Source organism: Drosophila bipectinata, chromosome 3R, assembly GCF_030179905.1.
Source record: "Drosophila bipectinata strain 14024-0381.07 chromosome 3R, DbipHiC1v2, whole genome shotgun sequence".
Taxonomy (NCBI): domain Eukaryota; kingdom Metazoa; phylum Arthropoda; class Insecta; order Diptera; family Drosophilidae; genus Drosophila; species Drosophila bipectinata.
Genome location: NC_091739.1, coordinates 15,965,774 through 15,989,521, shown reverse-complemented (window position 1 = coordinate 15,989,521; position 23,748 = coordinate 15,965,774). Strand labels below are relative to the sequence as shown.

Sequence of the window (23,748 nt, the reverse complement as noted above, 5' to 3'; positions counted from 1 at the left end):
CCTGCTATATAACAACTTGTTTTGCACAGGGTTCCAATAATGTGGTTTATTTGTTTTATAATCTTTAAAAATTTAAGGGATTTTTCATATTTCGAATTTATTTTCGAGTGCAATGTTGAAAACGTGTGCACTTGCCTTCAACCGATCGATCGACCTGTGTGTGGGCCGCCATTATTTTATATGGGCCCCATTATACAGCTTTTACTGCCATGGAAATATGTGTCAATGTGCGCACCGATTGAGACATTGTATCCTATGGATTCCGATTATGCCGCCAAAAGCCCTTTCCAATCCAAACACCTACGCGGCGGCGCAAATTTCGGTTTTGGACATCTGGCCGATCCAAAAAGTTCCAAGTTTTCCGTGGGCCGCTAATCTCTCTAGGGCTTTGAATTTATCTTTCCTCGGTCTTTTGTGCTTTCGTTTTTATTTTTTCTACATTTTTGGTTTTTGGTAGCTGTTTGGCTTTTTGGGAAACTCAAATCCCCGGAACACAAAGCTTCTAGCAACTGTGAAGTGCAGCGAGAAAACCATCAAAATATTTTAAAAGCATTCCTCAATGAGTTGAATAACTAAAGGGGATATATTTTTCACACTTCTTGGGAGTGCTTTTATGTTAGGATTTAATATTGCCAGCAGTATTTGTCAGAAACTGTTTTAAAGACTGGAAATACTGGGACCTGATCCTGTCTTTAGGCTAAGTATCTTAATTAGTTCGAAGCTTCTTGAAAATGAAGTCTTATAACGTTGTCTAAATCTTTGAAACTATAATCTCTTATAGTGGTTCGAAGTTTAGCCTTATTTTGATTTTTCCATAAAACTATATTGCACCTCTCGATAGTCCCTACTTATAAGGAAGTGGCCTCACAGATTGTCAAACCAAACAAAGTCCACTTGCATTGTTGACACTCAGTCTCCACTGGCCAACTGGCATCCTTTTTTGTCCGACACACGTTTCGGCCAAATGCAAATTTGGCCAAGACATTTAACGGCTCTTTGGCGTATTGGGCCGTCGAATTAACCATTCTTTCGGCTGATTTACCACCGACACAGAAAGCCCACTGGCAGTATGTGTAATTAGCAATATGTACACATACATTGTACAATATATTGGATAAAAGTGGCAGTGGGAATTTAACCAGTTTTTCAGTTGTTTCCATTACGCATGACACGCGGTGTGTGTGGGCGCCTCCGGTTTTTTGTTTTTTTTTTTAAACTTTGAGAACTGCAACACCCACACAGGTACTTCCATATGAACATATGCAGGTATCACCCAGGTAACTCAGGTTGTCGTGAAGGGTTTGTAGTTGAAATTCGAATTTCAAATTCGAAAGAAAGTTTCTCCAAGATCTAACTAGTAATTTAACCAAGATCTAATAAATGTATATTTTTTTAAATAAAAATTTAGCCTATGCCACTGCATTGTCAGTGTGTCACAACCCACAGGTGGATGCTGTCAGCCCCCCCTCTTTCTCTCCAGTTCCATTCATAAAGTTTCCAGTTTGCATATGCATAGAGTATGCTCTCGGCTCACAACCTGTCCAGCTGATTGGATTTAACAAGCCGCAAACTAACCCAAACTAAACCAACCCCGCTGCCCGGAGTGCGCATGAATGGTTAAGCCAAAAAGCCCGGGGTTTCATTCACAGAAAATATCGTTAGTTCGGCGCTACAAGTGTGAGTTTGTATGAATTGGCGGCGTTGATGGAGGGAGGTGTGGGCACCAGTGGGCGTTGCGGTCTCCAACATTCATTCAAACCGCCCACGCCCCCACATCTAATTTGCTGATACATTTTGATGGCAGCCAACTGCTGCGCATTTACAGTCGATCATCCGCATCACAGAAAAGGCATCAATAAGGTAACAATTTTTTAAAATTGGGAAATATAGGGTACAGTTTTGGCTTTAAAAATGAGCATATGGTTCCATCCGTCGAACAAAATTAATGAAACCTATGCTTAAGGGGGTCTAAAGGCCAAAAAGAGGCGCAGAGGCGCAAAATTCGTGATGGGATCCCTTGAAAATGGGGTTTTCCCTTATAGGGTCCACAGTGATGGCTATATCTTCCCCAATTTTCATCCGATTCTCAAGCGGAGTACCTTAAACGATTTCTATACCGAGACAATACCTGAGACAAAATATTTTTTAAATTTTTTGTCCATTTTTCGTCATGGGATCCCTTGAAAAGGGTGTTTTCCCTTATAGGGTCCACAGTGAGGACTATATCTTCCCCAATTTTCATCCGATTCTCAAGCGGAGTACCTTAAACGATTTCTAGATCGATTCTCCACCATTCTGCATCTAAATCCTGAGACTAAATAATTTTGAGATTTTTTGTCCATTTTTCGTGATGGGATCCCTTGAAAATGGGTTTTTTTCCCTATATGGCCCACAGTGATCGCTATATCTTGCCCGATTCGCAAATATATACATTTCAAAAACCCTGTTCAAAATTTCCCTAACATTTCATTGTTAATTATTAAAAATTTTCAGGTTGATTCGATCTTATTCCGCAATAATACAAAGTAGAAAAGTAAACATACTAAATGTCTTATTTTGAAAGCTTTATGGGGCATGGGGCACGTGGGTGAGGGCATGGAAAAGACAACTCTTGCGGGTGGAAAATGTTTTATTGGAAAATTGATCGCGACCCAATGCCGTTTCAATTGGCAATTGCATGTGCAGTGGGCGCCGTCAGTCACCAATTGATTAAGAGCCCGATTATCGATTAGCTGTGCCAACACCACATCAGCGACGGGCAGCCGAACCGAAAAGAGTTGGAGCTCCACGGGGCCGATGGAGCGTGGGCCATAAACTGGCACAATTCAACGGGCGAATCACAAAATGAGAGGCGCAATCGACCAAATTTGGGAGTCCAATAAACATTTGAAACAAAAAACAAGCCACAAATATGGAGATGCCACATCCGCATGGAGAGATCGAGTGGGATGTTGCCGGCCAAATGGTTACGAGAATGGTCGTGAAATGGAAACATTTACTTTTATTTTATTTTTGTTTTTTTTTGTTTTTGCCTACATGTATACACAATCAAATAAAGAGACAGATCATTGCCCAAAATTATAACTATCGCATAAACTTCTTGGCTTGACCTCGGTTGACCTGCTTGAAGTGTCGTTGCTTGCTGTCCGAGCCCTCGTTCATTTTCTTGTAGTACCCAAAGCCACCGCCACCCACTCGCTTTTCCGGTCGCTCCCTCTTGGCCGCACCCACTTTCAGGTCAACCACGGGAGGCACCAGGAAGCCAAAGCTTTTGGCCACAGCCTGCAGGTCCAGGGTGTTGACATTGAATATCTGCTTCAGCTGGTGGGAGTCATAGGCCCTCACGTATGATTTGAATGCCTCCTTGGCGGATTGGTTCAGGAAGTAGTTCTTAGCTATCAGTTTCTCCAGCTGAAAGGACAGAAAGATCCTTTAAAAAAATGAATCTTTAGATAATAGCCTTGTAAAGGATCCTACCTGCAGTTGTATATCGGCAATTTTCTGCCAGGAGAACTCAAACTCATTTAGCGGCACCTTGGCGGCCTTAAGGTAGCGCAGGAAACCCAACTCTTCCGGCCGCATCAACAACAAGGCATGTCCCGAGGTTCCCGATCCTCTGGCCGTACGACCCACCCTATGAATGTATTCACGCGGATCATCTGGAGGATCGTACTGCACAATCCAGTCCACCTGCGGAATATCGAGACCTCGAGCAGCCACATCCGTGCAGAGCAGGATACCAGACTCGGCATTACAAAACTGGAAGAAAGTGGTTGTGCGTTTCGTCTGCTTTTGTTTTCCGTGGATGGAGGTCACCGGCAGGTCAATGTAGTTGAAGAGTTCGTGGTGGTACTTGACGGACATGCATGACGAGAAGAAGACCATCACCTTCTTCTTGCGGTTCTTCTTCAGGAAGGTGAAGAGCACGAGCAGCCGCTTCTCCGAGGGACACACAATATAGCCCTGCTCCAGGCCATCAACGGTGGCCGTGTCTTGGTTGTCGTGCACACCCACATAGATGGGTTCCGCTTTGAGGGCCAGCTTGGACAGGGCGTCAATGCGAGCGGTTTGTGTAGCCGAGAAGAGCATGGTCTGACGACGTTCTAAAAACAAGGAGAGATTAGTACGCTTTCAACATAATAGTACCCCCAAGTCCCCTTACTTGGTAGCAGATTTATGATTTGCTTCAGCTCCTCCTCGAAACCAATCTCCAATATCCGATCCACCTCGTCGATAATCAGGCACTGCAGGTTCTTGTACAGAAAATCGGGTGAGTTTTGCAAATGATCGAGAAGTCTTCCCGGCGTGGCCACCAGAATGTTAATACCCTTGCCCAACTTTTCGCTCTCCACCTGTCGGTTGGATCCGCCCATCACCAAGCCATAGGTGTGGTGATGATGCGCCATCAGTTCCTTCAGAACCCCGAAAGTCTGCATGGACAGCTCTCTCGTTGGGGAAATAATAATCACTCCAGTGCCATTGCGGGGCATAAAGCGCAGCTTGTTTATCAATTCAACAGCGGGTATGAGGAAGGCCAGTGTTTTGCCGGAACCTGTTTGCGCAGCTCCGACCAGATCGCGTCCCTTTAACAACGGCGTCAATGATTTGGCCTGGATTTCGGTCATCTCCGTAAAGCCCATTTCCTGAACGGCTCTTAATGTGGCCTCAGAAACGGCTCCTTTCAGCGAGCTAAAGCTTCGATCATCCGAATCTCGGTAGTCCAAGGCAGCAAGCGATGATTCCACAGTGAAGGGCTCATCGTCCTTGATGGGCTTGCCATTCTGGGGCTTCGATTTGTTGGGCAGCAGCTTAGACTTCTTAGCAGGCACCGGCGTTTCGTCATCTAGAATAGATTACTTTCGTTATTTTCATATTTGAACTGAAGATTAAAGTTAAAATTATTATATTTCTCAGTATTTTTGTATGAAATTTCATGTCTGCCATGGACAGCATTAACCCGCTGATTCCAAGCAGTCAAATTCGCCTTTGAATCATCATGGCAAAGGCTACTGACAGTTCACAGCCCACTAACTGACCTTCCTCCTCATCGTCGTCGGTTCCATTGGCCACATCATCTTCCTCCTCCTCTTCCTCTTCACTGTCGACATCCACATCATCCTCTGGCACACCTTCGGAATCATCTTCATCCGAATCCGAATCAGAATTCGCCACCTGGATCTGGGGCTTCTTGGGCGCCTTCTTTTGTTTCTTTGATTTAACCACTGGAGCCTCCTGGAAATCGTCATCTAAATCGTCTGGAAACAAAAGATTAAATTTATCAAAGAAACTAAGATCTGATTTCCAAGACCTACCATCGTCCTCATCCACAGGCTTTTTGGGCTGCTGCTTGCCTTGCTTTTTACTGGGTTTATTCTTTTTTTGTTGCTGTGGAGGCTGGGGCTCTGGGTTTTTCGCCTTGGCCTTTTTCTGTGACAGCTCCTTCTTCATTTTTTCCCTCTTCACTATCTTCTTCATCAGCAGCTTCTCCCGAATCGACATTTTTGTTAATTCTTAAGTATTTTAATAGATTTAATGGTAAAGAAAAACAAGATTCCGAACTAAACAAGCGCGCACGTGTTGCAGGAAAGTTATCGATAACGTTCGTGATTCACAATCGATATGCAACATGTTTTAGGGTGAGACCGTATTTTCTTAAATATTTTTTAAATTAAAAAAAATAACTTATCAATGATTACAAATTAATTATAATTTTTATTTCTTTAGATTAAGAATAATAAATTACTTTACTTTTATTTTTATGGTTTGGAACGACCTTCGTGTTTAGATAAAACCAAATAAACAAAACCTGCATTCTTTCTTATCTCTTTAGAAAGTGTATTCTTATCATTACATGAGATCATATTAGCTTAAAAAAAATCAACAATAGTGTTTAAACAGTGATTCAATTCTAATTTTTGTTTATTTTTTATACAAATTTATACAAACTTAATAAGACTATAACATATTAAAATTCATTCGCTTTTTTCCATAATATTTCTTAGAATAATAAATGAAAAAAGGGTTTTTTTGCTTTATTTTTGGTCAAAGCTTATCATATGACAACGGGGAAGCACTATGGGTTATCAAGACTCTTGATAAAATTTAAAAAAGTCTATATTTTCTGCATAAAACTAAATCTAATACGACATTATCTGCTCCACCTTCTTTCGGAGATCGTTTCTACCACTTTCTCCCAGGGCACGACAAAGACGAATCAGGAAGTGCTTGGGATCATGGCAGTCATCCTCCTCAATTAGCTGCAACAGTCGTAGAATTTGTGACTTCAGGTCATTGGGGAAGCGTTGCTCGATCTCATCCATGGCGCCCTCCCCAATATCAGCAGCACGACCCAGTCGCCGCCAGAAACGACCCAGTTCCTCGGATATTTTTTTGAAAACAGCGGCTCGTTTTTGTGGCGTATACGCCGCTGGGCTAGTATAGTTCTGGGATGGTGGTGGAGTGGCTAAAGCCACTGGAGCCGAGGGTGGGTGCAACTGAATCGGAGCAAACCGCAATTGCTGCTGCAGCTCCTCTGCGAGGCGTATCTCCTGGTAGCGGTTCACCAACTCGCTGCATCTTTCTGGCGGAGTATACTCATCCAAAGCATGGGCCAAGTCGGGGTGGTTTGTGCACATCCGACGCAGTGGCTCCACATTGTCCTCGGCCAATTCGTCGGCCCTCTCCAGGCAGTCAATCAGGTCCGCTACGCTTCTGATGCGGTCATATCGTCTCTTGGATCCAATTTCCTCGCTGAACATTTGCTTTAGCTGTTCCACATCTGAGTTGCCTTCCAGGGCCAGCTTCTTCAGAATATCGTAGCTCCAATGGGTTCCCGTCATTGTGACTAATACCAGGAATATAATAACTGGGTCTGAAATGGCCCAAAGAAACAAAAGGGCGTCAACGCTTTTGCAGAGATTTTGTATTTCTTACATGTTGTAAATTAATAAATAAATTTGGGTTTATTTTAATTTATATTTAATTGATTCGTACACTCTATTTACGATATGATAACGCCGCTATCTTCTACTCTTTTGATCAGTGAAATCGGGTTTCAGGTGTATCTTTTGGTTTTGTACGAAATCGAATATATCGAATAAGTGTATCGGAAAAGCAATAATATCGATAGCAAACATATTTTTGCCATCTCTAACCGAAACCCTCCAGAAAAGAATGCCATCTCCGTAATTCGGAAAACAAAGCGTGAAACTTTATGGAAATCTCCATCAACGTCTTCGTTTTCCTGCTCTATACCCTGGTTGTGATCTATCTGCAGCATTTTGTAAACAAGTACACGGAGTTCGTGCGCCGCCTATAAATGCTGGGCCTGCAATCGTACGGCAGCTCCTCGGAGGGCGAGTCCGACCATGAGGAAGCTACTGCCGCAGAAGCACCAGTTCCAGCCCATCTACAGCCCGTTGACAAGACACACTCGCTATCCACACAAATCGCCATTTGTGCGGCACCGGCGGTGGTGCCCATTGGCGCTTCGGCAGTGCCCAGGACCCTGGATCCCACGCTTAAGGAAGTCACCTACAATCCACGATATGAAGAGATGTACACTCCGGTCAAGGGACCCGATCATCCAGACATGACCATGCAACAGCGCGCACCGCGAAACACACTTGCCGGCTACGTGGAGAAGGCACACATCAATGCCTTCGAGTTCGAGAACCAGCGTCGCACTTTCCACACCTACGGCTACGCACTGGATCCCAGCGTCGACGAGCAGGCCGATGGAAAATCGTATGTCGGGGATCTGCAATCGGCCTACGACGACAATGGAAAGACCGTCTTTGAGGCTCCCAAGGCTAAAAAGATGAGGAAGCAGGAGAAGAACGACAATCCTGAGGATATCGATGGCTTCCTCGGACCCTGGGGTCGTTTCGAAAACGAGGTTACGGTGGCCAAGCCCAACGAGCAGGAGCGGGCCGAGCTGGATGAGCTGCTTTCGAAGCGACACAAGCGCGGACGCATTCCTGAGGATAAGCCGTTGGAGGAGAAATCAACCTTACACAGTGAGTATGCTGCAAGCATGCATCCAGTATACCTTTTACCATTCTATCATTATAGTCAAGGATCAGTACGACTACCAGGGCCGGTCATATCTTCATGCTCCACACGATCTTGGCGTGAATCTACGTTCCAATGCCCCGCCGCCTAAATGCTTCCTGCCCAAGGCGCACATTCACACCTGGACGGGCCACAACAAGGGAATCTCCTCCATCCGCTGGTTTCCCAAGACCGCTCATCTGTTGCTTTCCGGCTCGATGGATTGCCGTGTGAAGCTGTGGGAGGTTTATGGAGAAAGGCGCTGCATACGAACCTTCTCGGGTCATCGGCAGGCCATTAAGGACATTGCATGGAACAACAAGGGCACCAACTTCTTATCTGCATCTTATGATCGGTACATAAAGCTGTGGGATGCCGAAACGGGCGACGTGGTGTCGCGGTTCACGACCCGAAAGATGCCATTCTGTGTTAAGTTCCATCCGGATAACAGCAAGCAGCATTTGTTCGTGGCAGGAACCTCTGACAAGAAAATTATTTGCGTGAGTTTACTTCATAAATATAAGGAGCTACTTGCTCTAATCTTTTATCTCATCCTCAGTGGGACACTAGGAGCGGAGACATTGTACAGGAATACGACCGGCACTTGGGATCGGTTAGCACCATTACCTTTGTGGACGACAACCGACGTTTTGTGACCACCTCGGACGACAAGTCGATGCGCATCTGGGAATGGGACATACCCGTGGACATGAAGTACATTGCCGACCCGACCATGCATTCCATGCCGGCTGTCACCCTGGCGCCAAATGGCAAATGGATGGCCTGCCAGTCCCTGGACAACAAGATAGTCATCTTCTCGGCTTTAAATCGCTTCAAGATGAACCGGAAAAAGACCTTCACCGGTCACATGGTCTCCGGCTATGCCTGCCAGTTGGACTTCTCGCCCGATATGAGCTACTTGGTGTCTGGAGATGGTGATGGAAAGTGCTACATCTGGGACTGGAAGACGACGAAAATGTACAAGAAGTGGCAGGCGCACGATGGCGTCTGCATCAGTGCGCTGTGGCATCCGCACGAAGCCAGCAAGGTGGTGACTGCCGGCTGGGATGGCCAGATAAAATATTGGGACTAAACGGTCCGCACAAAATCCCTATATATCCTAGATGTAAGTCCCAAAATGCCTATGTAAATTGATGATATGTATATTAAATAGACCCGCTAGGTTTCTTGACTTTATTTACGTTTATGATAAGAGTGCGCCTGCGCAGTGCCAAGCTAGAAAAACCGCCACCCACCCCCACCTGGCAGCCCAAAACATATGCGACTGTTGGCCAAAATCGATATTTTTCAAAGGCGCACAAACATCGGAGCAGATAGAAATAAAATCCAAATTAGGTGATTTAGGAAGTGAGTCGGTTCTAGGATAGAGATCAGTGTCGGGAGATGAAGTAACGGCGGAGGGAGCTCTCAGAGTATTGCCACATACTAGCCAGCCAGCGCCATGGCCAAGCCTCACTCTGATGCAGACGCCTCTGGCCTGGGCTATGCCTACCAGCTGCCGTCCGGCGGCCTCCTGCTGCGCCTCAAGTCCTCCCTATCCCAATTCAGCGATCTGTTCAGCGACTTTAGCAGATATATCTCGCCTGCTTACCACCACGACCGTTGCGAGAGGTCCGTGCACATGCGACTCTACTCGATGCACAAGCGGGAGTTCGTCATGGTCTTCCTGGGCTTCTTCACCTGCTTCGGTTTGGGCATTGTTATCGGGCTGACGGGTCCGCCCATTACCAGCACTTCGACACTCACAGCCCAGCAGATACTGGCCAACACCTCGCTAGCCCACAGCACCACCGTCCTGGCCACCGGACCGTTTGCCATGAAGTCACCTCTGACCACCACCTACTCGCAGCAGCTGTGGCTGATTGCCAAACTGGTGACGGGCAACAATGATGGTGAGTTTGGGTATCTCTTGTTGTGGTCTTTGATTAATCCTCTTCCTTTAACCAGATGAGCGCTATGACAAGAGTTTCCAGGTCAGTGTTTCCATCGATGGAATCAACGAGCAGCACAAGCCCCAGAACGTACTGGGCTCTGGCGTGGCCCACAATCGGACTAGGCACCTGCTCTGTGTGCGAAACGATTGCGAAGAGTTCACAGTGATGCACCTGGGATTCCTAGACTATGCCCACTACATCATCACCGTTCGATTCTTTGGGTTGGAGTCCTTCCACCAGAAGTACAACATACGTAGCATTACGTTCTATGTGAGTGACTGGAGTTCTCCTCTCCTAGTAGCTTTTGTTCATACATCTCTTGTGTTTCAGTTCAAAACCTATAGCCCGGAGTTCACACAGATTGAGATTTGGTTCAGGTGCATCTTCCTGCTCTTCACCTTCATTGTTATCGTAGGTTGAACCAAAGTATATATCTTAAAGATTATTTTTAATATCAATTTCATCGCAGTGCTGGTATGCTCACACTCTTCGCAAATATCCTGTCTACGATTGGTCCATTGAGCAGCGTTGGTTGTCCGTCCTGCTGCCCCTGCTCCTGCTCTACGACAGTACGTGAGATGACAAACCCAAAAGGAATTATAACCCTAACCATCTACCCTCTTGCAGACCCATTCTTTCCGCTGATATTCCTAATGAACTCGTGGCTGCCTGGAATGCTGGACGCCATTCTCCAGGCCACCTTCCTTTGTGCCCTGCTGATGTTCTGGCTGTGCATCTACCATGGTCTCCGCCAGAACGAGCGCAGCTTCGTGCGCTTCTACCTGGTGAAAGTGATCGTCGTCCTGCCCATCTGGCTGTGTGCCATCGTCTTGGCCACCTGGGAGAAGTGCAACGAACTGAGAGATCCCACATACAGCCACTTCGTGGACACAAAGAACTACAATGTGAGTAGGCTGATCATGAATGACATGACTTTTTAACCACTTCTTTTCAATCGTTGACCCATCAGGGCTTTAAGATGTTCTTCTACATAGCCTGTTGCATGTACGTGCTATACTTGGTGCTGTTGATCCTACGCGCCTACACCGAACTCCGATCCATGCCCTATTTTGGTAAGTAACTGGATCGAAAATATAATTCTTTATGTTTAACCTTCCCTACCCTTCCCCAGATATGCGCCTGAAGTTCCTCACGCTCCTCATGCTGTTCGTCCTGTCCATATCCATCACAGTAACCACGAGCCGGTTTGGCTTCGGCATCCTCGAGGACAACTTTGTGGCCTCACTGAACACCACCTACCGCAGCTCGGCACAGTTTATGTGCTTCTATGGGCTGCTCAACTTCTACCTGTATACCATGGCATATGTGTACTCTCCGGACGGCCGATTCGCCCAGGCCGAATTGGCTGTTACCAAGGATAATCCAGCCATTTCCATGATCGATGACTCGGACGAGGATGTTGTGTACGGCTCCGATGAGGAGTCACGCCGCCCTCTCACTTCCGTCGGCGGCGGAGCTGGGAAAAACGATTATGACAGCGATTGATCGGTGGCCGAAGATGATCCCTGGTCGGAGGAGTGGATTTCAAAATGTTCCATTGCGCAAGAGCATGAGTGTTGTAGTGCTAACTAAGTGTACAAAAAACTATTCTCTAACATTATGCATAAAATAAATACGAATTTCCGAAATTAAAGTGCCACGGCTGCGATCGGTCTTAGAGGTTTGCTTTATCCATTATTTTACTAGATTTTTTATTAGATAATTAACACATTGCGCCAGATGATCTCAAAAGCAAAGTAAAACCCTCTAGATGGCCTCGTTGACACCCAATTTCGTCTTGGTCAGAAGTCCTTCGTCGCCCATGTCGGCGTTGTAGCCAGGGCGGTACTTCATGCCGGGAGCCTGTTAGAATTCGTTCCAAAATGAATGAAAGACTCTAAGCACTGGAACCATTTCATGTTGTACTTACGTTGTACCAGACATCACGCCAGACCTTGGTGTCGTCGGCGTTACGCAGAAGCTCCGGAACGTCGAAGCGCGGAACATTGAAATAATTCATGAGGTCGGGCTTCTCATCGCAGTACTTAATGCGGGCCTCGCACCACTCCGCTTCCAGGGGGAAGCGCCAGTCGAGCATCTTCTTGTTGTGGGGATCGGACTCGTGCTGGTTAAAGTCGATGCGCTCAATGTCCTCCACCACAACCTCGGTCTCGCCACCGGCCGTCCAGTCGTAGATGAGCAGCTCGGCATGAGTGGCGATGTCCTTAAGGTACTGCTGCTTGTACAGCTGCTCCACATCGCGCAGATACGCATCGCTGAAGACCTTCGAGTTCGCCTCGTAACCAATGTTGCGAGCCTTGATCTGCTTCTTGACGGCATCTACTGGCAGATCCAGATAGATCACCAGATGCGGCTTCAGAATCTCACTGATGGTGTTCTCGCGCAACTCGTTGTAGACGGATCGGGCTCCGCGGGACAGATACCCTTGACGGAACATGGCCTCCATGAAGACAAAGTCCGAGTAGGGACTCCTCTCGAGCACCACTCCCTGTCCGGTGCTCAAGATGTGTTGCAAGGCGTCGATGTACTGCGAGTAGCGCAGCATGTACATGCGGATCTGGAACTGGGCAGCTAGGTCGTGGTTGGGATCCTGCAGGAAGTTCTTAACGTCGTAGCTGCGGCAGCTGGGCGGTAGCTGGGGATCCAGCTTGCGCATGTCATAGCCGTACGGATTTACGTAGATCAGGTCCAAATCTACTGCAGGAAAGTATTTCATATCCAGCTCGTCCGCCAGCTCCTCGGCAAACTTCGTCTTGCCGGCTGCAACCGGTCCCTCGACGCAGATCACCTTTGAGTTTTCGTCAAAGCGCTGCGAGGTTTTGTCAAAAAAGGAGTTGATAACGCTGTACTTCTTCGTTTTGTAAGGATAGGGGGCGGCCTTCGGTACGCGGGGACCACCGCGCATCGTTTTCCCAGAGATGCTGCACCGCTGCTGGAAGGCGGAGGGCAGGGCGTTCGCCTGAGCCTGCAGCAGACTGGGCGACTGGGAGGCGCGGCTGACGAGCCGCACCAGTCCAACGCGGAATACGGCGGTCATGTTCTGCGAAAGGATAAAAGGGATAGATTCGTTGATACCAATAACAATAATAAAGTACGGCCACCGTGTGTTACATCACAGTAGCTCCTGCAGATTATGAGGTCGTTGCTGGACTTTGATGGCAACGGCAACAGTGATTTCACTTGGTTCCTCTTCCCCCGAGATCGGGCCGTTCGTGATTAAATAAATTTGAAAGTATTGTAGCCAATAGGCCATGTAAAACTCACTTTTCAGGCAAAAATCGAAAATCTACCCAAAAACAATTCGGGCTGAGCGAATGGTGTTGGAAAACGCCAGGAAACAGAGTTACCAGGAGCACATAGGTGGCACAATTCAAATCGTTGTTTTGAATTTATTTTAAAAAGTCTAGGGAAGCTTTCTATTCAGAGTCAAACCAGAAAAAAAAGGAGTAGCTTGTATACGTCTATTATTTATTTTCTATTTCCACCAACTTATAATATTAACAGAACTGGCGTTGACCTGACAACTCTGACGCAACCTTCCTGCACATTTGGATCTCCACAACGTTCGCTACGATGAACTAACCAAATAATAAATCAAAATTAAACGCAACTGGCTCCAGAAATAGAAGAAACATACACAGCCTTGTGGACTAAAGAAACAGGTAAGTCCTGGATGCAGGACGATCCCATGAGCGGATTTGTACCATCCCAAAGTTACGCAACTACATTAGAACTAATGAAATTTCCTCGTGACACAGATTTCTAGTAAAGCAATCCTTAGAAGACATAAAAATACAAATATGGGCAACTCAGCTATTACCAGGGTGCAGATGGAGGCTTCCAAGAGTATTCCAGTGGATCATGCCAAGTTCAGGAGCGCGGGAGGAAGTCCCCCGCCAGAGTGCCCCATGCACCAAAAGGGAGCAGGCGCTGGGGAGAAGCCTCCACACCCCAAGATCCAGGCCTCCGAGTGCCCGGTGCAGCACGACAACAGCGACGTTAACCCATTAAACATGATGCCGCCAGCTAATCAGCAGCCAGCCCCCGATCAGCCTTTTCCCCTGCCCACCGACCGCCAAACTTCAACAATCCCGAAGGTGACCGAAGATGGTAGTGTCCAATTCTGGCAGTATCCCAGCCAACAGATGTTTTGGAACGCCATGTTACGCAAGGGATGGCGCTGGAAGACGGAAGACGTCTCCCAGAAGGACATGGGTGATATCATTCGAATCCACAACGCCAATAATGAGCAGGCCTGGCAGGAGGTCCTTAAGTGGGAAGCGCTGCACGCGAAGGAGTGTGGAAATCCGCGCTTGAAGAGCTTTGGCGGCAAGGCCAAGGACTTCAGTCCCCGCGCCCGTTTCCGCAGCTGGCTCGGGTTAGTACTTCAGTATAAACGAGTTGATAAAAATTCTAAATGGAATTCTTTTTAGATACGAACTGCCCTTTGATAGGCACGACTGGATCGTAGACCGCTGTGGCAAGGATGTGCGCTATGTTATTGACTACTACGACGGTGGCCTGGTGGACAAGGACTATCGCTTTGCTCTCCTGGACGTGCGCCCGGCCATGGACTCTGTTGGCAATGTGTGGGACCGAATGCGCGTTGCCTACATGCGCTGGAAGTACGAGGTGTCCGAAAAGTTTGGCGGTCGCGACGACGGTGGCAAGGTGACCGCGGGCAGCGATTAGTCTGAGAAAGAATATTGGTATATCTGTACAAAATCGGCTTAAGTTATTAGATGCTACTGGAGTTGTAGTTCAATGCGTTTATTGGAGGACAGCTAAAGGATGCAGGAATCCTCGTTGTCCCTTCACGTACCCAAAAATAAAATTTTAATTCTAACTTTTGAACACCCAAGCAATGTTTATATTTTGTTAGCTTTAAGCTCTGAATTATAAGAATTTCATCCACAAATCGTTAAGGTATTCCGATGAAGGATCGGGTGAATATTGGAAAAGATACAGACATCGCCGTGGGCCATATAAGGCGTTCCTCAATATTTCCCCTCATTCCAATGGAGTGCGTAAAAAATTTTTACAAAAATATAAATAAAAAATTTATCAGATATTTAAATGCAGATTTGTGGGGAATCCTTTCCCAGATTATTAAAGATAATCACCTCAAGGATCGGGTGAAAATTGACAGATATGCAGACATCGTGGACCATATAAGGTGTTTCTAAGTATTTCTATCGTGGAACTGTAGACATGTAGATTCTTCTGTCAAATATAAAAATAAAGCTATAAAATATAAATAAAATAATATATACAAATAAAATATAAAGATTTTCGTTTATGTTTGGGCCTTCTAACGTACACTACGGTTGCTTTCGTCACCTACGTGGTTATTAGGTCATTCGATATTTTTTCCGCAGCCCTATTATTTTTTTCGTATTATTCCATGATTACGGAATTTGCGATCCACTACTACTTGACTACCTCGATCGATCCAATTTATTACTAAATGCTAGCTGCCAGAATGAGGTTCGTGCAATATTTGCTCAAAGGTGACTTGTCCAAGCGGCTGGGATTCCTCGCCGAGGACCAAAAGTCCTTGGTGGAGCTTGCCGGTTTGACTGGAGTGCCCAATGACCTTAAGACCCTCATCGCCCAGAACCCCAACCTGGAGGAGCTGGCTCAAAAGGCAGCGAAACAACCTCGACTGGAGATTACCGATGACGTCACGCTGCTACCCCCCCTAACAGATCCCGGAAAGATTATATGCATTGGTGAGAGCATGACCATAAGAGGTGATAATTTCTGATATTAATGAGTTGGTATTTGTTCAAAGGCTTGAACTACCAAGACCATTGTGATGAGCAAAACAAACCGGCTCCAAAGGAGCCACTGTTCTTCAGCAAGTTCAACAACGCATTGGCTGGCCCCCAAGACAACGTCATTGCCCACTTAGCTAGCACCGTGAGTGGCAGAGGGTCCAGATAAGAAGATATGTTTGGACGTTTTGATAACACGAAATATTCCACTCGAATCTTTGCAGAAAATCGACTGGGAGGTCGAACTGGTGGCTGTCATTGGCAAGGTCGCCCAACATGTACCCAAGGAGAAGGCTATGGATCACATTTTCGGTTACACCGTGGCCCAGGACATATCTGCCCGCGACTGGCAGAAGGAGCGCAACGGCGGCCAGTTCCTTATTGGCAAGTCGATGGACACATTCCTGCCCTTGGGGCCAGCGGTGGTGCACAAGAGCCTGGTGCCGAATGTGTATGATTTGTCGTTGAAGACTTGGGTCAATGGCGTGCTGAAGCAAGACGGCAATACCGGCAACTTGATTTTCAAGCTGGACGATGTGATCCACAGATTGTCCCAGACTATGACCTTGCTGCCGGGCGACATTATTGTGACCGGAACGCCTAAAGGAGTGGGCATGCACCGCAGTCCCCCGGAGTTCCTTAAGCCCGGAGATGTCGTAGAGTCGGAGATCGTCGGTCTGGGAAAGCTCCGCAACAACATCGTTGCGCCCTAAATGTTTTTTCGTTGTTTGTTCTTAGTTGTTTGGTTAAAATATGAAACAATGGCATTTAATATTGATAACTATGATTACACTTTAAATGTCTTTGACTGCGTGGCAAAGTATTCGTCTCGCCGGTGGTAGGGCCGGTAGGGGTCGTTGATGTAGTGCTTGGGTCTACGCCAGAAACTGGTTACCATCTTGTCCAGCAGCCAGCTCTGGGTAGCGTTGGTAAAGACGTGCTGTTTCAGGCGCCGCCGCAGAGCCGCTGACTTCTTGAACAGCTTCTTCTGGCGTCCCGAATGGGTGCGAATCCAGGCACCCCACTCCAATCGCTTGAACCGCTTGAGCACGGCCTTGACGGTCTTTCGTTTGCCTTTGACCAGCGAGAACTTGGTAACACTTCTTGTGCTGCCGGCTCCAGTGACGCCTTGGAGAGCAGGTATTTGCAGCAGGCTCACTGGGCTAGAGGCAGTTACTGAGGGAATCGGCAAAAGGCTCGCCTTGGACAAGGTGACCAAGCTAGCACGTTGTGTGCTCTGGAGCAGTGGCACCACTGCCGCCGTCGGCGCCTGCCGGCATACATTTCGCAGAGCTGGAAAACGGAGGAATTTTTAAAAGGGGATATCACCAAAGTCTGACCACTTACCGCCTGCCACAAGAGTTCGCAGCATGATTTTTGGTTAATACAATTAACTCGAAATAATCCAAAAATTCGGCTAGTTCTTCTTCTTATCAAATCGCGTAACAGCAGCCGATCAGCTGATTGCATGGAAAACAATGACATTCACAGCGGGAAGCCTACAAGCACCGGCTGTTATCGTGTCACGTAGGAATGCAAAAATATTTAATATTCTATTAATGATTTCATAAATTTCCAGTTTTTTTAAGGAATATTTAGATTTAAGATGAAGTCTTTGAATTTCTATTACTTTCAAGATGAATCCAATCCCTTCCCAAACGTATACATTTTTCGTAATGTCGTTTCAATTGTGCTTAGTATCTACTTTCCAAACACTTGTCCCTTCAAGACTTTTAAACAAAATTGAATTGTCAAATTCCAGTAGCAGAACCGCAACAAACAGATCCCCAAGAAGACCTGCACGTACCACTGAAAGGACGTGGCGGCATTTGGAGGAAGACCTGAGTGCGTGAGTGTGTGGGATGGAAGAGCAGAAGAGGAAGCAGCAGCATTCACACGCCAGCGCTGACGCAGTCTAGCCAGCTTCGAACGAATCGGTCGAAATTTAACTTCCTTCCGGGAATTCTTCAATTCACGGGAGCAGCATCAGAAGCAGAAGCAGGAGCAGGAGAGCAGAGCGTGACCCACCCACCCACTCAACCATGTATCGACTGGCGGTGCGAGATCAGTGCAAGTGCGCCCTGCAGGTAAGTGCTTTTACTTCGGTGTGATAACGTGAAAATCGATCGTCACGCTGCCCCCTCGCGCCCACAACCCGGCGGCTGGCGAAAATACAAGAGGCGCTGGTTATGTCATATCCCAAGCCCAGGAATTGGCTAAAAAACTCCAAAGTTGCAGATGCCACGGCGATGGGAAGCCTGTGGGTGCTGGGGGGGTGGCCAAATGCTTACCAAATCACCGAAAATAGACGCAGTCTCATCTGATTTCACCCATTTCACAGCGTACGCTGCAGCAGACCACGACAAGTAGCAGCAGGCAGTTTAGCCAGAGCCAGAGCCACAATAACAGCAGGAGGAACCGGGAGCAGGGCAACCAGCAGCAAGGACGGCAAGGATATGGCTACCAGAGCCTTCCCCCGCCGCCAAACATGCGCGAAGCTGGCTTCGGCAAAGTCGTGCTCTTCGTTTCCCCCTTGGCGGCCGTGGGCGGTGTCATTACCTATGCCAAGTAAACGTTGAGATCCCCCTCCCATCAAGAATAAAGCTTGACATAATCTTCTTCCAGGTACGACGACGACTTCCGAAAACTGGTGGAAAACAAGGTGCCTGGAGCCGGTACCGTCATCAAGGTGGCGCTGCAGGAAGAGCCACCGTTCCAGGGCATCAAGAAGAGTGTCAACGAGCAGGTGGACAAGGTCAAGGCCGGCTTTGACACTGTAACCTCATCCGTCGACTCTGTAACATCCAAGGTGACTGGTCTCTTCGGCGGCGGCAGCGAAGAAAAGCCAAAGGCGCCTAAGGTGGAACCAGCGAAGGTGGAGAAGGCTGAAAAGAAACCCCTGACGGTGTCGCCGCCGGTTAAGGTCGAGTCTAAGCAGGTTGAAAAGCCACCCGTCAAGCCAGTTGCGCAGGTGAAGCCTAAAGAGGAGCAGCTGCCTCGCGAGGTTATCGAGCTGGAGAAGACCATTGAGCTGTCCGCCCAGCTGGCCGTCAAGGAGTACAACCACGCAATAAGTGTCCTCAAGAGCTTCAACGAGGATGTGCGCAAAGTGGTGGACAGGGCGGTTGAAAAAGGAGAGAATGCGGTATGGACCACGTTGAGGAATCGCGCCGGAGCCCGTGACTCAGCAGTGGCCACGGCTGAGAGAGCGGCGCGAGAGGCCCAGGAGAAAATTGGTAATTATACTACTAAAAGTGGTCCATTCTTATACGAACAGGTCTTCCCATTCCTATTTTTTAGTTGCATGCGAGATCGCCTTGAGTGCCGCGGCCACGGCGCAGAATGCCAAGAAAGTTGAGGTGGTGCGCGACAAGATTAAGAAGCTTGTGGACCACATAGCCACCGTTAAGGATGAACTTTATCGACACAAGGACACCGCCAGCGTATCCGACAAGTACTGGCTCAACGTGGAGAAGGCGCGCAACTACTTTATTGACGAGATCGAGTCCATCTTCCCGGGGCTGAGTCTAGCCGATCGGACTCTCAACTTGTCCAAGGAGGACCTCGATCTTTTCATCTTGCACGCCTACACCCACGTTCTCGCCTACCAAAAGGAGCTGCAGCGCCTCCAAACTGACGGTGAACTGCGCTTGAAGCGGGCCATTGACTCTCTGCGTGGCGACAGTGATTCGGAGGCATTGCGCGCCCAGCTGGAATACCATCTGGAGGCGGAGCGACGCAAGCTGGCCGTGGAGAACCAAAAGAAGATTTTCCACATCCATGCTGAGTCCGACAAGGTGCTACGCCAGCAGCTCAAGAAGCAGGCCGAGGCCCATGCCGATCACATCAAGGATATCGTGGCGCAGCGTGAGACCGATCTCACGCGCAGCTTCAAGCGCGAGCTAGAGGACAAGTTGGCCACCGAGAAGGCCAACTACAAGCTTCAGCTGGCCGCTATGCTGGGCAAGCTGCGAGGCATGGATGCGGCTCTCCAGGGTAAGTAAAAGCTAGAGTTTCTTTCGGTTTCTGAATAGAACTGTATGCGCTTCTTTGTATCCTTGAAAACACGCTGCCCATTTAGATATTGAGAAAGAGTTCCAAGGTATTATCGCTTGTCATAGTTAGACCTAATTCCAGAATATTTCAATTATAAAATAAAATTTACTAATAAGACTTCACTTTTCGCAGAGCGTGCGGATTCGGAGCGCACTGCCAACCAAGCTCAAGCTCTGTGGGCCGCCTGCCAAGCCCTGTGGGCCTCCGTGCGCACTGCCACTCCCGGTGTTCACTACAAGGAAAAGCTGCGTCCTCTGAAGAACGAGATCAATGCTATTGCCAAGGTGTCCAGTAAGTCCGCCACTCTCGATCCTTAATCTTTTTTAATGAAAATTCATTAACGATCATTCTTTAATCCAGAGGGTGACGATCTGGTGGCAGCCGTGCTGCAGAGCATGCCCCAAGAGGCTCGGGAGCGCGGTGTTTATCCCGAGGATGCCTTGCGGGAACGTTTCTTGAACGTGGAGCGTGTGGCACGCCGGTTGGCGCTGGTTCCGGAGGATGGAGCCGCCCTACCAATCTATTTGCTGTCCTATCTCCAGTCGTTGTTCATCTTGCGACCCGATAATCCCATTTCCAAGGACGAACTCGAAAACAAACCTTTCGACTACAGCAAGTTGGACACCTACGACATCCTGAACAGGGCCAGGTGACTTAAGATTGGTTTTTCAACTATATATGAGTCTAGCAATCGTTTGCTTCCCCAGGTACCATGTGGATCGCAGCGATTTCCTGCAGGCACTGAAGTACTTGAACCTGCTCCAGGGTGCGCCGCGCCAGATAGCCGGCGAGTGGATGAAAGAGGCACGCCTCATGCTGGAGACGCAGCAGGCGGCTAACACCCTAATGGCCCACGCTGCCGCCAGCGGCCTTCTGTATTTGTAGACTACGTCCCCATACCTTTCTCCTTCAAGGATAGAAAGTATACACACACAGACACACCGTATGATTTGTTATTAGTCCAGGAGAAGTCGGATCACAGCCCGCGAACGACAGCGAAACCGCAATATGTAATTTGTCCTACGAGAGATCATAAATATTACATATATTTGTAACATTTTGTTTAGCTTCAATTATACAAATTATATATATAGAAACGCCATTAAGTGAAGCCACAACCAAGATTTGGAATGGCGATTTCGAATGCGATAATTGGATCCTAAATTTTCGATTGTAAAAAATGTATACTAGATTAAACTATGGAACACAGTTAGATAATTGAATTTGAAACCTGGAACGATTACGTTAGTGGTTTATTTTAATGCATTTCATTTTAAGATGCCCCTTCCACACGAATTTAATTAAATAATTCTATATCCGAGGGTGAAATCGCATTAGGGGAGGACGCAATTAAAAGAAGATAAAAAGGGTCAGTAGCTGAAAAAACAAGTTAAATAGAAAGTTCTTTAAATCTTTGGAATTTTTCAAAAATGATTTTTTCAAAATGTAAAGAGCCCGTTAAACAAGTGTTGGAAAATACTCTTTATCCTGGTTCACAACCTCGAATAAGAAATTAGGATTTCTCTGCGACAAAAAAATATAAATAAATGCGTTAATCTGATTTTTTCTAAAAATTTCGTCTTTTTTAATATTTAAAAAGTATTGAAAAACAATTTTACAGGTAAGGTATGAAAAAAATGTATCCTGTTTCACAACCAGGGAAATTTCACTCATATTGGGAAATTGAAAAAAAATGAAACAGCTGATTGAGCTCATCAGCTGATTTGCGTGGTCCTATTGAAATTTTCGGTTCGGCTCCGTGGAAGAAATAAACGCAAATTCTCTGTGCCCCCACAATTTCGCACACTCAACGAATTTCTGCACCGCAACTGAGTTGACCGTTCCCTCATTAGCAAGATGTCGATGCTGGCCAGAACCGTTGGGCGCACCCTCATGCAGGTAACTGTCGGCGTTCCGATTCCGTAGGTCTTACATAAACACTTTGGGCCAGCGCGACGCTGTGCGAATATTGAATCGGAGCTGTTCTGCGTTTGAGGTTATAATCCTAGTTGGTAATCCCATCTATATCCTTCTTTCAGGCTGCTGCTGCAAGGAGTGCTCAATCCACCACCAGCGTTCGCGTGAGTTTCCTCGATTTCCTTACGATTTCAAAAATTTGACTTGAGAATTCGTTTACCTTTCAGAAGGAACATTCGCATGGTGCTGCCAACAGGACCACCTGCACACTGATTCCCGGAGATGGTGTAGGTCCGGAGCTGGTCTACTCCCTGCAGGAGGTTTTCAAGGTGGATAAATGTGCTTAGAATAGTCCTTCAGTTAGTAAACATAAATATTTTGTTTGCAGGCAGCTAGCGTGCCTGTGGATTTCGAGTGCTATTTTCTTTCTGAGATCAATCCCGTGCTGAGCGCGAAGCTGGAGGATGTTGTCGCCTCCATTCAGAAGAACAAAGTCTGCATTAAGGTGAGGAACCCACAACCCACTCGGGAAAACTATTTGCTAATGACTGTCTTTCCAGGGCATTCTGGCCACTCCCGACTACAGCAATGTGGGCGACCTGCAGACCTTGAACATGAAGCTGCGTAACGACCTTGACCTCTACGCCAACGTTGTCCATGTGCGCAGTTTGCCCGGCGTCAAGACCCGTCACTCCAACATCGACACCGTCGTGATCCGTGAACAAACCGAGGGCGAGTACTCTGCTCTGGAGCACGAGTCGGTTCCCGGTATCGTAGAGTGCTTGAAGATCGTCACTGCCAAGAAGTCCATGCGCATTGCCAAGTTCGCCTTCGATTACGCCACAAAGAATCAGCGCAAGAAGGTCACCGCCGTGCACAAGGCCAACATCATGAAGCTTGGTGACGGTCTCTTCTTGCGGTCCTGCGAGCAGGTCTCAAAGCTCTATCCCCGCATCCAGTTCGAGAAGATGATTGTGGACAACACCACCATGCAAATGGTGTCCAACCCCAATCAGTTTGACGTTATGGTTACCCCCAATCTGTACGGTGCCATCGTTGACAACCTGGCCTCCGGTCTCGTGGGTGGTGCTGGAGTCGTAGCTGGTGCTTCGTACTCATCGGAGACGGTGGTCTTTGAACCGGTAAGATAAGGCTGATGGACGCAGCTATAAACCCGAGATTTATGTCTTCCGGTATTTTTCAGGGTGCACGTCACACCTTCGCCGGGGCCGTGGGCAAGAACCTGGCAAATCCCACAGCCATGCTGCTGTGCGGTGTCAAGCTGTTGCGCCACATTAACTTGCCCACCTACGGCGAGGTCATCCAGAACGCCATCAACAAGGTGCTGGTCGACGGCAAGATTCGCACCAAGGATCTGGGCGGACAGTCCACCACGCAGGACTTCACCCGCGCCGTCATCCTCAACATGTCCTAGATCAGCAATATTGACTCTCGACCACCACCTAGACCACTAGACAGTTCCATTGTTGTTGCCGCAGCCCAAAATTGATTTGTCTAAAAGGAAAAGACGCCACAGGATTTTCTTTCTGCCCCATTTTAAGTTGCCTCCCCGAATGCATTTTGTTTTGAGTATTATTTCTTGGCGAATATCTATGTTTAGTCCAATTATACCGCCCAGACCCGAATTCTTAGTTTTACCAATTGGCAGTACCCCCCCGAGTTTTGTAATTATTTACGTATTATTTTTTTCCTTCCCACTTATTTTCGAAACCAAATGGTCCTCTTAGGCGCAATCGCAAAAAAACCTCAAACTTTGATTAAAAATGATATTGTTAAACCAATATAAAGATAGCGAACGACGACCGCACTGGAGCCGGAGTGGCGATAACCAGAAGCACTCAACTCTAAATTAATTATTATTTAAAAAGCCAATTGTCAGTTTGAGCTGTCTAAATTTTAAGTAATACAAACAAAAGAAAAGAAAAAAGAAAGCCCGAGAAGCATTTTTG

At 47.3% G+C, this 23,748-nt stretch overlaps 11 protein-coding genes and 1 long non-coding RNA gene across 15 annotated transcripts; 7 read left to right on the top strand and 5 right to left on the bottom strand.

Annotated features, from left to right (window-relative positions):
- Nucleotides 1-2,981: 2,981 nt before the first annotated feature.
- On the bottom strand, nucleotides 2,982-5,590 carry pit (probable ATP-dependent RNA helicase pitchoune). The gene is made up of 5 exons (XM_017249288.3): nucleotides 5,313-5,590; nucleotides 5,037-5,255; nucleotides 4,163-4,843; nucleotides 3,478-4,103; nucleotides 2,982-3,411 (listed from the first exon to the last, which is right to left on the bottom strand). Exons 1-5 carry the CDS (start codon nucleotides 5,497-5,499, stop codon nucleotides 3,085-3,087), a joined length of 2,040 nt encoding a protein of 679 aa, XP_017104777.2. The 5' UTR covers nucleotides 5,500-5,590; the 3' UTR covers nucleotides 2,982-3,084.
- Nucleotides 5,591-5,987: 397 nt separating this feature from the next.
- Nucleotides 5,988-7,114, bottom strand: Fadd (fas-associated death domain protein). Of its 2 annotated transcripts, none has more exons than XM_070281118.1 (2): nucleotides 6,934-7,052; nucleotides 5,988-6,871 (listed from the first exon to the last, which is right to left on the bottom strand). In XM_070281118.1, exon 2 carries the CDS (start codon nucleotides 6,837-6,839, stop codon nucleotides 6,138-6,140), a length of 702 nt encoding a protein of 233 aa, XP_070137219.1. In that variant the 5' UTR covers nucleotides 6,840-6,871; nucleotides 6,934-7,052; the 3' UTR covers nucleotides 5,988-6,137. The 2 variants fall into 2 exon arrangements, with proteins under 2 accessions (XP_070137219.1, XP_017104233.2); XM_017248744.3 differs by having other exon boundaries at nucleotides 5,992-6,871; nucleotides 6,994-7,114.
- Nucleotides 7,115-7,213: 99 nt separating this feature from the next.
- LOC108130582 (uncharacterized) lies at nucleotides 7,214-7,318 on the top strand. Its single transcript, XM_017249122.3, has one exon. It carries the CDS (start codon nucleotides 7,214-7,216, stop codon nucleotides 7,316-7,318), a length of 105 nt encoding a protein of 34 aa, XP_017104611.1.
- Nucleotides 7,319-9,249, top strand: LOC108130578 (pre-mRNA-processing factor 17). The gene is made up of 3 exons (XM_017249116.2): nucleotides 7,319-8,018; nucleotides 8,074-8,552; nucleotides 8,612-9,249. The coding sequence occupies exons 1-3, from the start codon at nucleotides 7,319-7,321 to the stop codon at nucleotides 9,143-9,145; spliced, it is 1,713 nt and encodes a 570-aa protein (XP_017104605.2). The 3' UTR covers nucleotides 9,146-9,249.
- Nucleotides 9,250-9,376: 127 nt separating this feature from the next.
- LOC108130579 (transmembrane protein 181) lies at nucleotides 9,377-11,607 on the top strand. The gene is made up of 7 exons (XM_017249118.3): nucleotides 9,377-9,965; nucleotides 10,021-10,277; nucleotides 10,338-10,418; nucleotides 10,477-10,576; nucleotides 10,635-10,912; nucleotides 10,978-11,080; nucleotides 11,140-11,607. Exons 1-7 carry the CDS (start codon nucleotides 9,515-9,517, stop codon nucleotides 11,511-11,513), a joined length of 1,644 nt encoding a protein of 547 aa, XP_017104607.2. The 5' UTR covers nucleotides 9,377-9,514; the 3' UTR covers nucleotides 11,514-11,607.
- An 82-nt stretch (nucleotides 11,608-11,689) lies between these two features.
- ND-42 (NADH dehydrogenase (ubiquinone) subunit ND-42) lies at nucleotides 11,690-13,449 on the bottom strand. 2 transcript variants are annotated; one of them, XM_017249119.3, is made up of 3 exons: nucleotides 13,293-13,449; nucleotides 11,938-13,068; nucleotides 11,690-11,870 (listed from the first exon to the last, which is right to left on the bottom strand). In XM_017249119.3, the coding sequence occupies exons 2-3, from the start codon at nucleotides 13,063-13,065 to the stop codon at nucleotides 11,775-11,777; spliced, it is 1,224 nt and encodes a 407-aa protein (XP_017104608.2). In that variant the 5' UTR covers nucleotides 13,066-13,068; nucleotides 13,293-13,449; the 3' UTR covers nucleotides 11,690-11,774. The 2 variants fall into 2 exon arrangements, with proteins under 2 accessions (XP_017104608.2, XP_017104609.2); XM_017249120.3 differs by lacking the exon at nucleotides 13,293-13,449 and adding an exon at nucleotides 13,140-13,286.
- Nucleotides 13,438-14,889, top strand: Cchl (Cytochrome c heme lyase). The gene is made up of 3 exons (XM_017249121.3): nucleotides 13,438-13,690; nucleotides 13,787-14,406; nucleotides 14,462-14,889. The coding sequence occupies exons 2-3, from the start codon at nucleotides 13,829-13,831 to the stop codon at nucleotides 14,718-14,720; spliced, it is 837 nt and encodes a 278-aa protein (XP_017104610.1). The 5' UTR covers nucleotides 13,438-13,690; nucleotides 13,787-13,828; the 3' UTR covers nucleotides 14,721-14,889.
- LOC138926564 (uncharacterized) lies at nucleotides 14,648-15,489 on the bottom strand. Of its 2 annotated transcripts, none has more exons than XR_011443122.1 (2): nucleotides 15,349-15,489; nucleotides 14,648-15,251 (listed from the first exon to the last, which is right to left on the bottom strand). It is a non-coding gene; the product is annotated as an uncharacterized lncRNA (long non-coding RNA). The 2 variants fall into 2 exon arrangements; XR_011443123.1 differs by having other exon boundaries at nucleotides 14,648-15,272; nucleotides 15,349-15,481.
- LOC108130611 (oxaloacetate tautomerase fahd2, mitochondrial) lies at nucleotides 15,396-16,597 on the top strand. Its single transcript, XM_017249161.3, has 3 exons — nucleotides 15,396-15,760; nucleotides 15,823-15,950; nucleotides 16,030-16,597. The coding sequence occupies exons 1-3, from the start codon at nucleotides 15,496-15,498 to the stop codon at nucleotides 16,516-16,518; spliced, it is 882 nt and encodes a 293-aa protein (XP_017104650.2). The 5' UTR covers nucleotides 15,396-15,495; the 3' UTR covers nucleotides 16,519-16,597.
- mRpL35 (mitochondrial ribosomal protein L35) lies at nucleotides 16,573-17,413 on the bottom strand. Its single transcript, XM_017249162.3, has 2 exons — nucleotides 17,153-17,413; nucleotides 16,573-17,098 (listed from the first exon to the last, which is right to left on the bottom strand). Exons 1-2 carry the CDS (start codon nucleotides 17,175-17,177, stop codon nucleotides 16,593-16,595), a joined length of 531 nt encoding a protein of 176 aa, XP_017104651.2. The 5' UTR covers nucleotides 17,178-17,413; the 3' UTR covers nucleotides 16,573-16,592.
- A 93-nt stretch (nucleotides 17,414-17,506) lies between these two features.
- Mitofilin (inner membrane mitochondrial protein mitofilin) lies at nucleotides 17,507-21,098 on the top strand. The gene is made up of 7 exons (XM_017249160.3): nucleotides 17,507-17,892; nucleotides 18,147-18,373; nucleotides 18,431-19,041; nucleotides 19,106-19,801; nucleotides 19,994-20,152; nucleotides 20,222-20,510; nucleotides 20,569-21,098. Exons 1-7 carry the CDS (start codon nucleotides 17,848-17,850, stop codon nucleotides 20,744-20,746), a joined length of 2,205 nt encoding a protein of 734 aa, XP_017104649.2. The 5' UTR covers nucleotides 17,507-17,847; the 3' UTR covers nucleotides 20,747-21,098.
- A 411-nt stretch (nucleotides 21,099-21,509) lies between these two features.
- Idh3b (isocitrate dehydrogenase [NAD] subunit beta, mitochondrial) lies at nucleotides 21,510-23,739 on the top strand. Its single transcript, XM_017249242.3, has 6 exons — nucleotides 21,510-21,760; nucleotides 21,901-21,942; nucleotides 22,006-22,107; nucleotides 22,167-22,283; nucleotides 22,339-22,920; nucleotides 22,983-23,739. Exons 1-6 carry the CDS (start codon nucleotides 21,719-21,721, stop codon nucleotides 23,211-23,213), a joined length of 1,116 nt encoding a protein of 371 aa, XP_017104731.1. The 5' UTR covers nucleotides 21,510-21,718; the 3' UTR covers nucleotides 23,214-23,739.
- The last annotated feature ends 9 nt before the right edge of the window (nucleotides 23,740-23,748 follow it).

Excerpts from the sequence above, each read along its gene's own strand:
- pit (XM_017249288.3), bottom strand. The coding sequence starts at position 5,499 with ATGTCGATTCGGGAGAAGCTGCTGATGAAGAAGATAGTGAAGAGGGAA. Across the intron at positions 4,844-5,036 it reads CGACGACGATGAGGAGGAAG|ATGACGAAACGCCGGTGCCT; the intron begins GTCAGTTAGTGG and ends AATCTATTCTAG. Across the intron at positions 3,412-3,477 it reads TTGCCGATATACAACTGCAG|CTGGAGAAACTGATAGCTAA; the intron begins GTAGGATCCTTT and ends CTGTCCTTTCAG.
- Fadd (XM_017248744.3), bottom strand. The coding sequence starts at position 6,839 with ATGACGGGAACCCATTGGAGCTACGATATTCTGAAGAAGCTGGCCCTG.
- LOC108130582 (XM_017249122.3), top strand. The coding sequence starts at position 7,214 with ATGGAAATCTCCATCAACGTCTTCGTTTTCCTGCTCTATACCCTGGTT.
- LOC108130578 (XM_017249116.2), top strand. The coding sequence starts at position 7,319 with ATGCTGGGCCTGCAATCGTACGGCAGCTCCTCGGAGGGCGAGTCCGAC. Across the intron at positions 8,019-8,073 it reads GGAGAAATCAACCTTACACA|TCAAGGATCAGTACGACTAC; the intron begins GTGAGTATGCTG and ends CTATCATTATAG. Across the intron at positions 8,553-8,611 it reads CTGACAAGAAAATTATTTGC|TGGGACACTAGGAGCGGAGA; the intron begins GTGAGTTTACTT and ends TCTCATCCTCAG.
- LOC108130579 (XM_017249118.3), top strand. The coding sequence starts at position 9,515 with ATGGCCAAGCCTCACTCTGATGCAGACGCCTCTGGCCTGGGCTATGCC. Across the intron at positions 10,278-10,337 it reads TACGTAGCATTACGTTCTAT|TTCAAAACCTATAGCCCGGA; the intron begins GTGAGTGACTGG and ends CTTGTGTTTCAG. Across the intron at positions 10,913-10,977 it reads TGGACACAAAGAACTACAAT|GGCTTTAAGATGTTCTTCTA; the intron begins GTGAGTAGGCTG and ends TTGACCCATCAG.
- ND-42 (XM_017249119.3), bottom strand. The coding sequence starts at position 13,065 with ATGACCGCCGTATTCCGCGTTGGACTGGTGCGGCTCGTCAGCCGCGCC. Across the intron at positions 11,871-11,937 it reads GGCGTGATGTCTGGTACAAC|GCTCCCGGCATGAAGTACCG; the intron begins GTAAGTACAACA and ends GAATTCTAACAG.
- Cchl (XM_017249121.3), top strand. The coding sequence starts at position 13,829 with ATGGGCAACTCAGCTATTACCAGGGTGCAGATGGAGGCTTCCAAGAGT. Across the intron at positions 14,407-14,461 it reads CGTTTCCGCAGCTGGCTCGG|ATACGAACTGCCCTTTGATA; the intron begins GTTAGTACTTCA and ends AATTCTTTTTAG.
- LOC108130611 (XM_017249161.3), top strand. The coding sequence starts at position 15,496 with ATGCTAGCTGCCAGAATGAGGTTCGTGCAATATTTGCTCAAAGGTGAC. Across the intron at positions 15,761-15,822 it reads CGGAAAGATTATATGCATTG|GCTTGAACTACCAAGACCAT; the intron begins GTGAGAGCATGA and ends ATTTGTTCAAAG. Across the intron at positions 15,951-16,029 it reads TTGCCCACTTAGCTAGCACC|AAAATCGACTGGGAGGTCGA; the intron begins GTGAGTGGCAGA and ends GAATCTTTGCAG.
- mRpL35 (XM_017249162.3), bottom strand. The coding sequence starts at position 17,177 with ATGCTGCGAACTCTTGTGGCAGGCG. Across the intron at positions 17,099-17,152 it reads GCGAACTCTTGTGGCAGGCG|CTCTGCGAAATGTATGCCGG; the intron begins GTAAGTGGTCAG and ends TCCGTTTTCCAG.
- Mitofilin (XM_017249160.3), top strand. The coding sequence starts at position 17,848 with ATGTATCGACTGGCGGTGCGAGATCAGTGCAAGTGCGCCCTGCAG. Across the intron at positions 17,893-18,146 it reads AGTGCAAGTGCGCCCTGCAG|CGTACGCTGCAGCAGACCAC; the intron begins GTAAGTGCTTTT and ends CCCATTTCACAG. Across the intron at positions 20,153-20,221 it reads TGCTATTGCCAAGGTGTCCA|AGGGTGACGATCTGGTGGCA; the intron begins GTAAGTCCGCCA and ends TCTTTAATCCAG.
- Idh3b (XM_017249242.3), top strand. The coding sequence starts at position 21,719 with ATGTCGATGCTGGCCAGAACCGTTGGGCGCACCCTCATGCAG. Across the intron at positions 21,761-21,900 it reads TTGGGCGCACCCTCATGCAG|GCTGCTGCTGCAAGGAGTGC; the intron begins GTAACTGTCGGC and ends TCCTTCTTTCAG. Across the intron at positions 22,921-22,982 it reads AGACGGTGGTCTTTGAACCG|GGTGCACGTCACACCTTCGC; the intron begins GTAAGATAAGGC and ends GGTATTTTTCAG.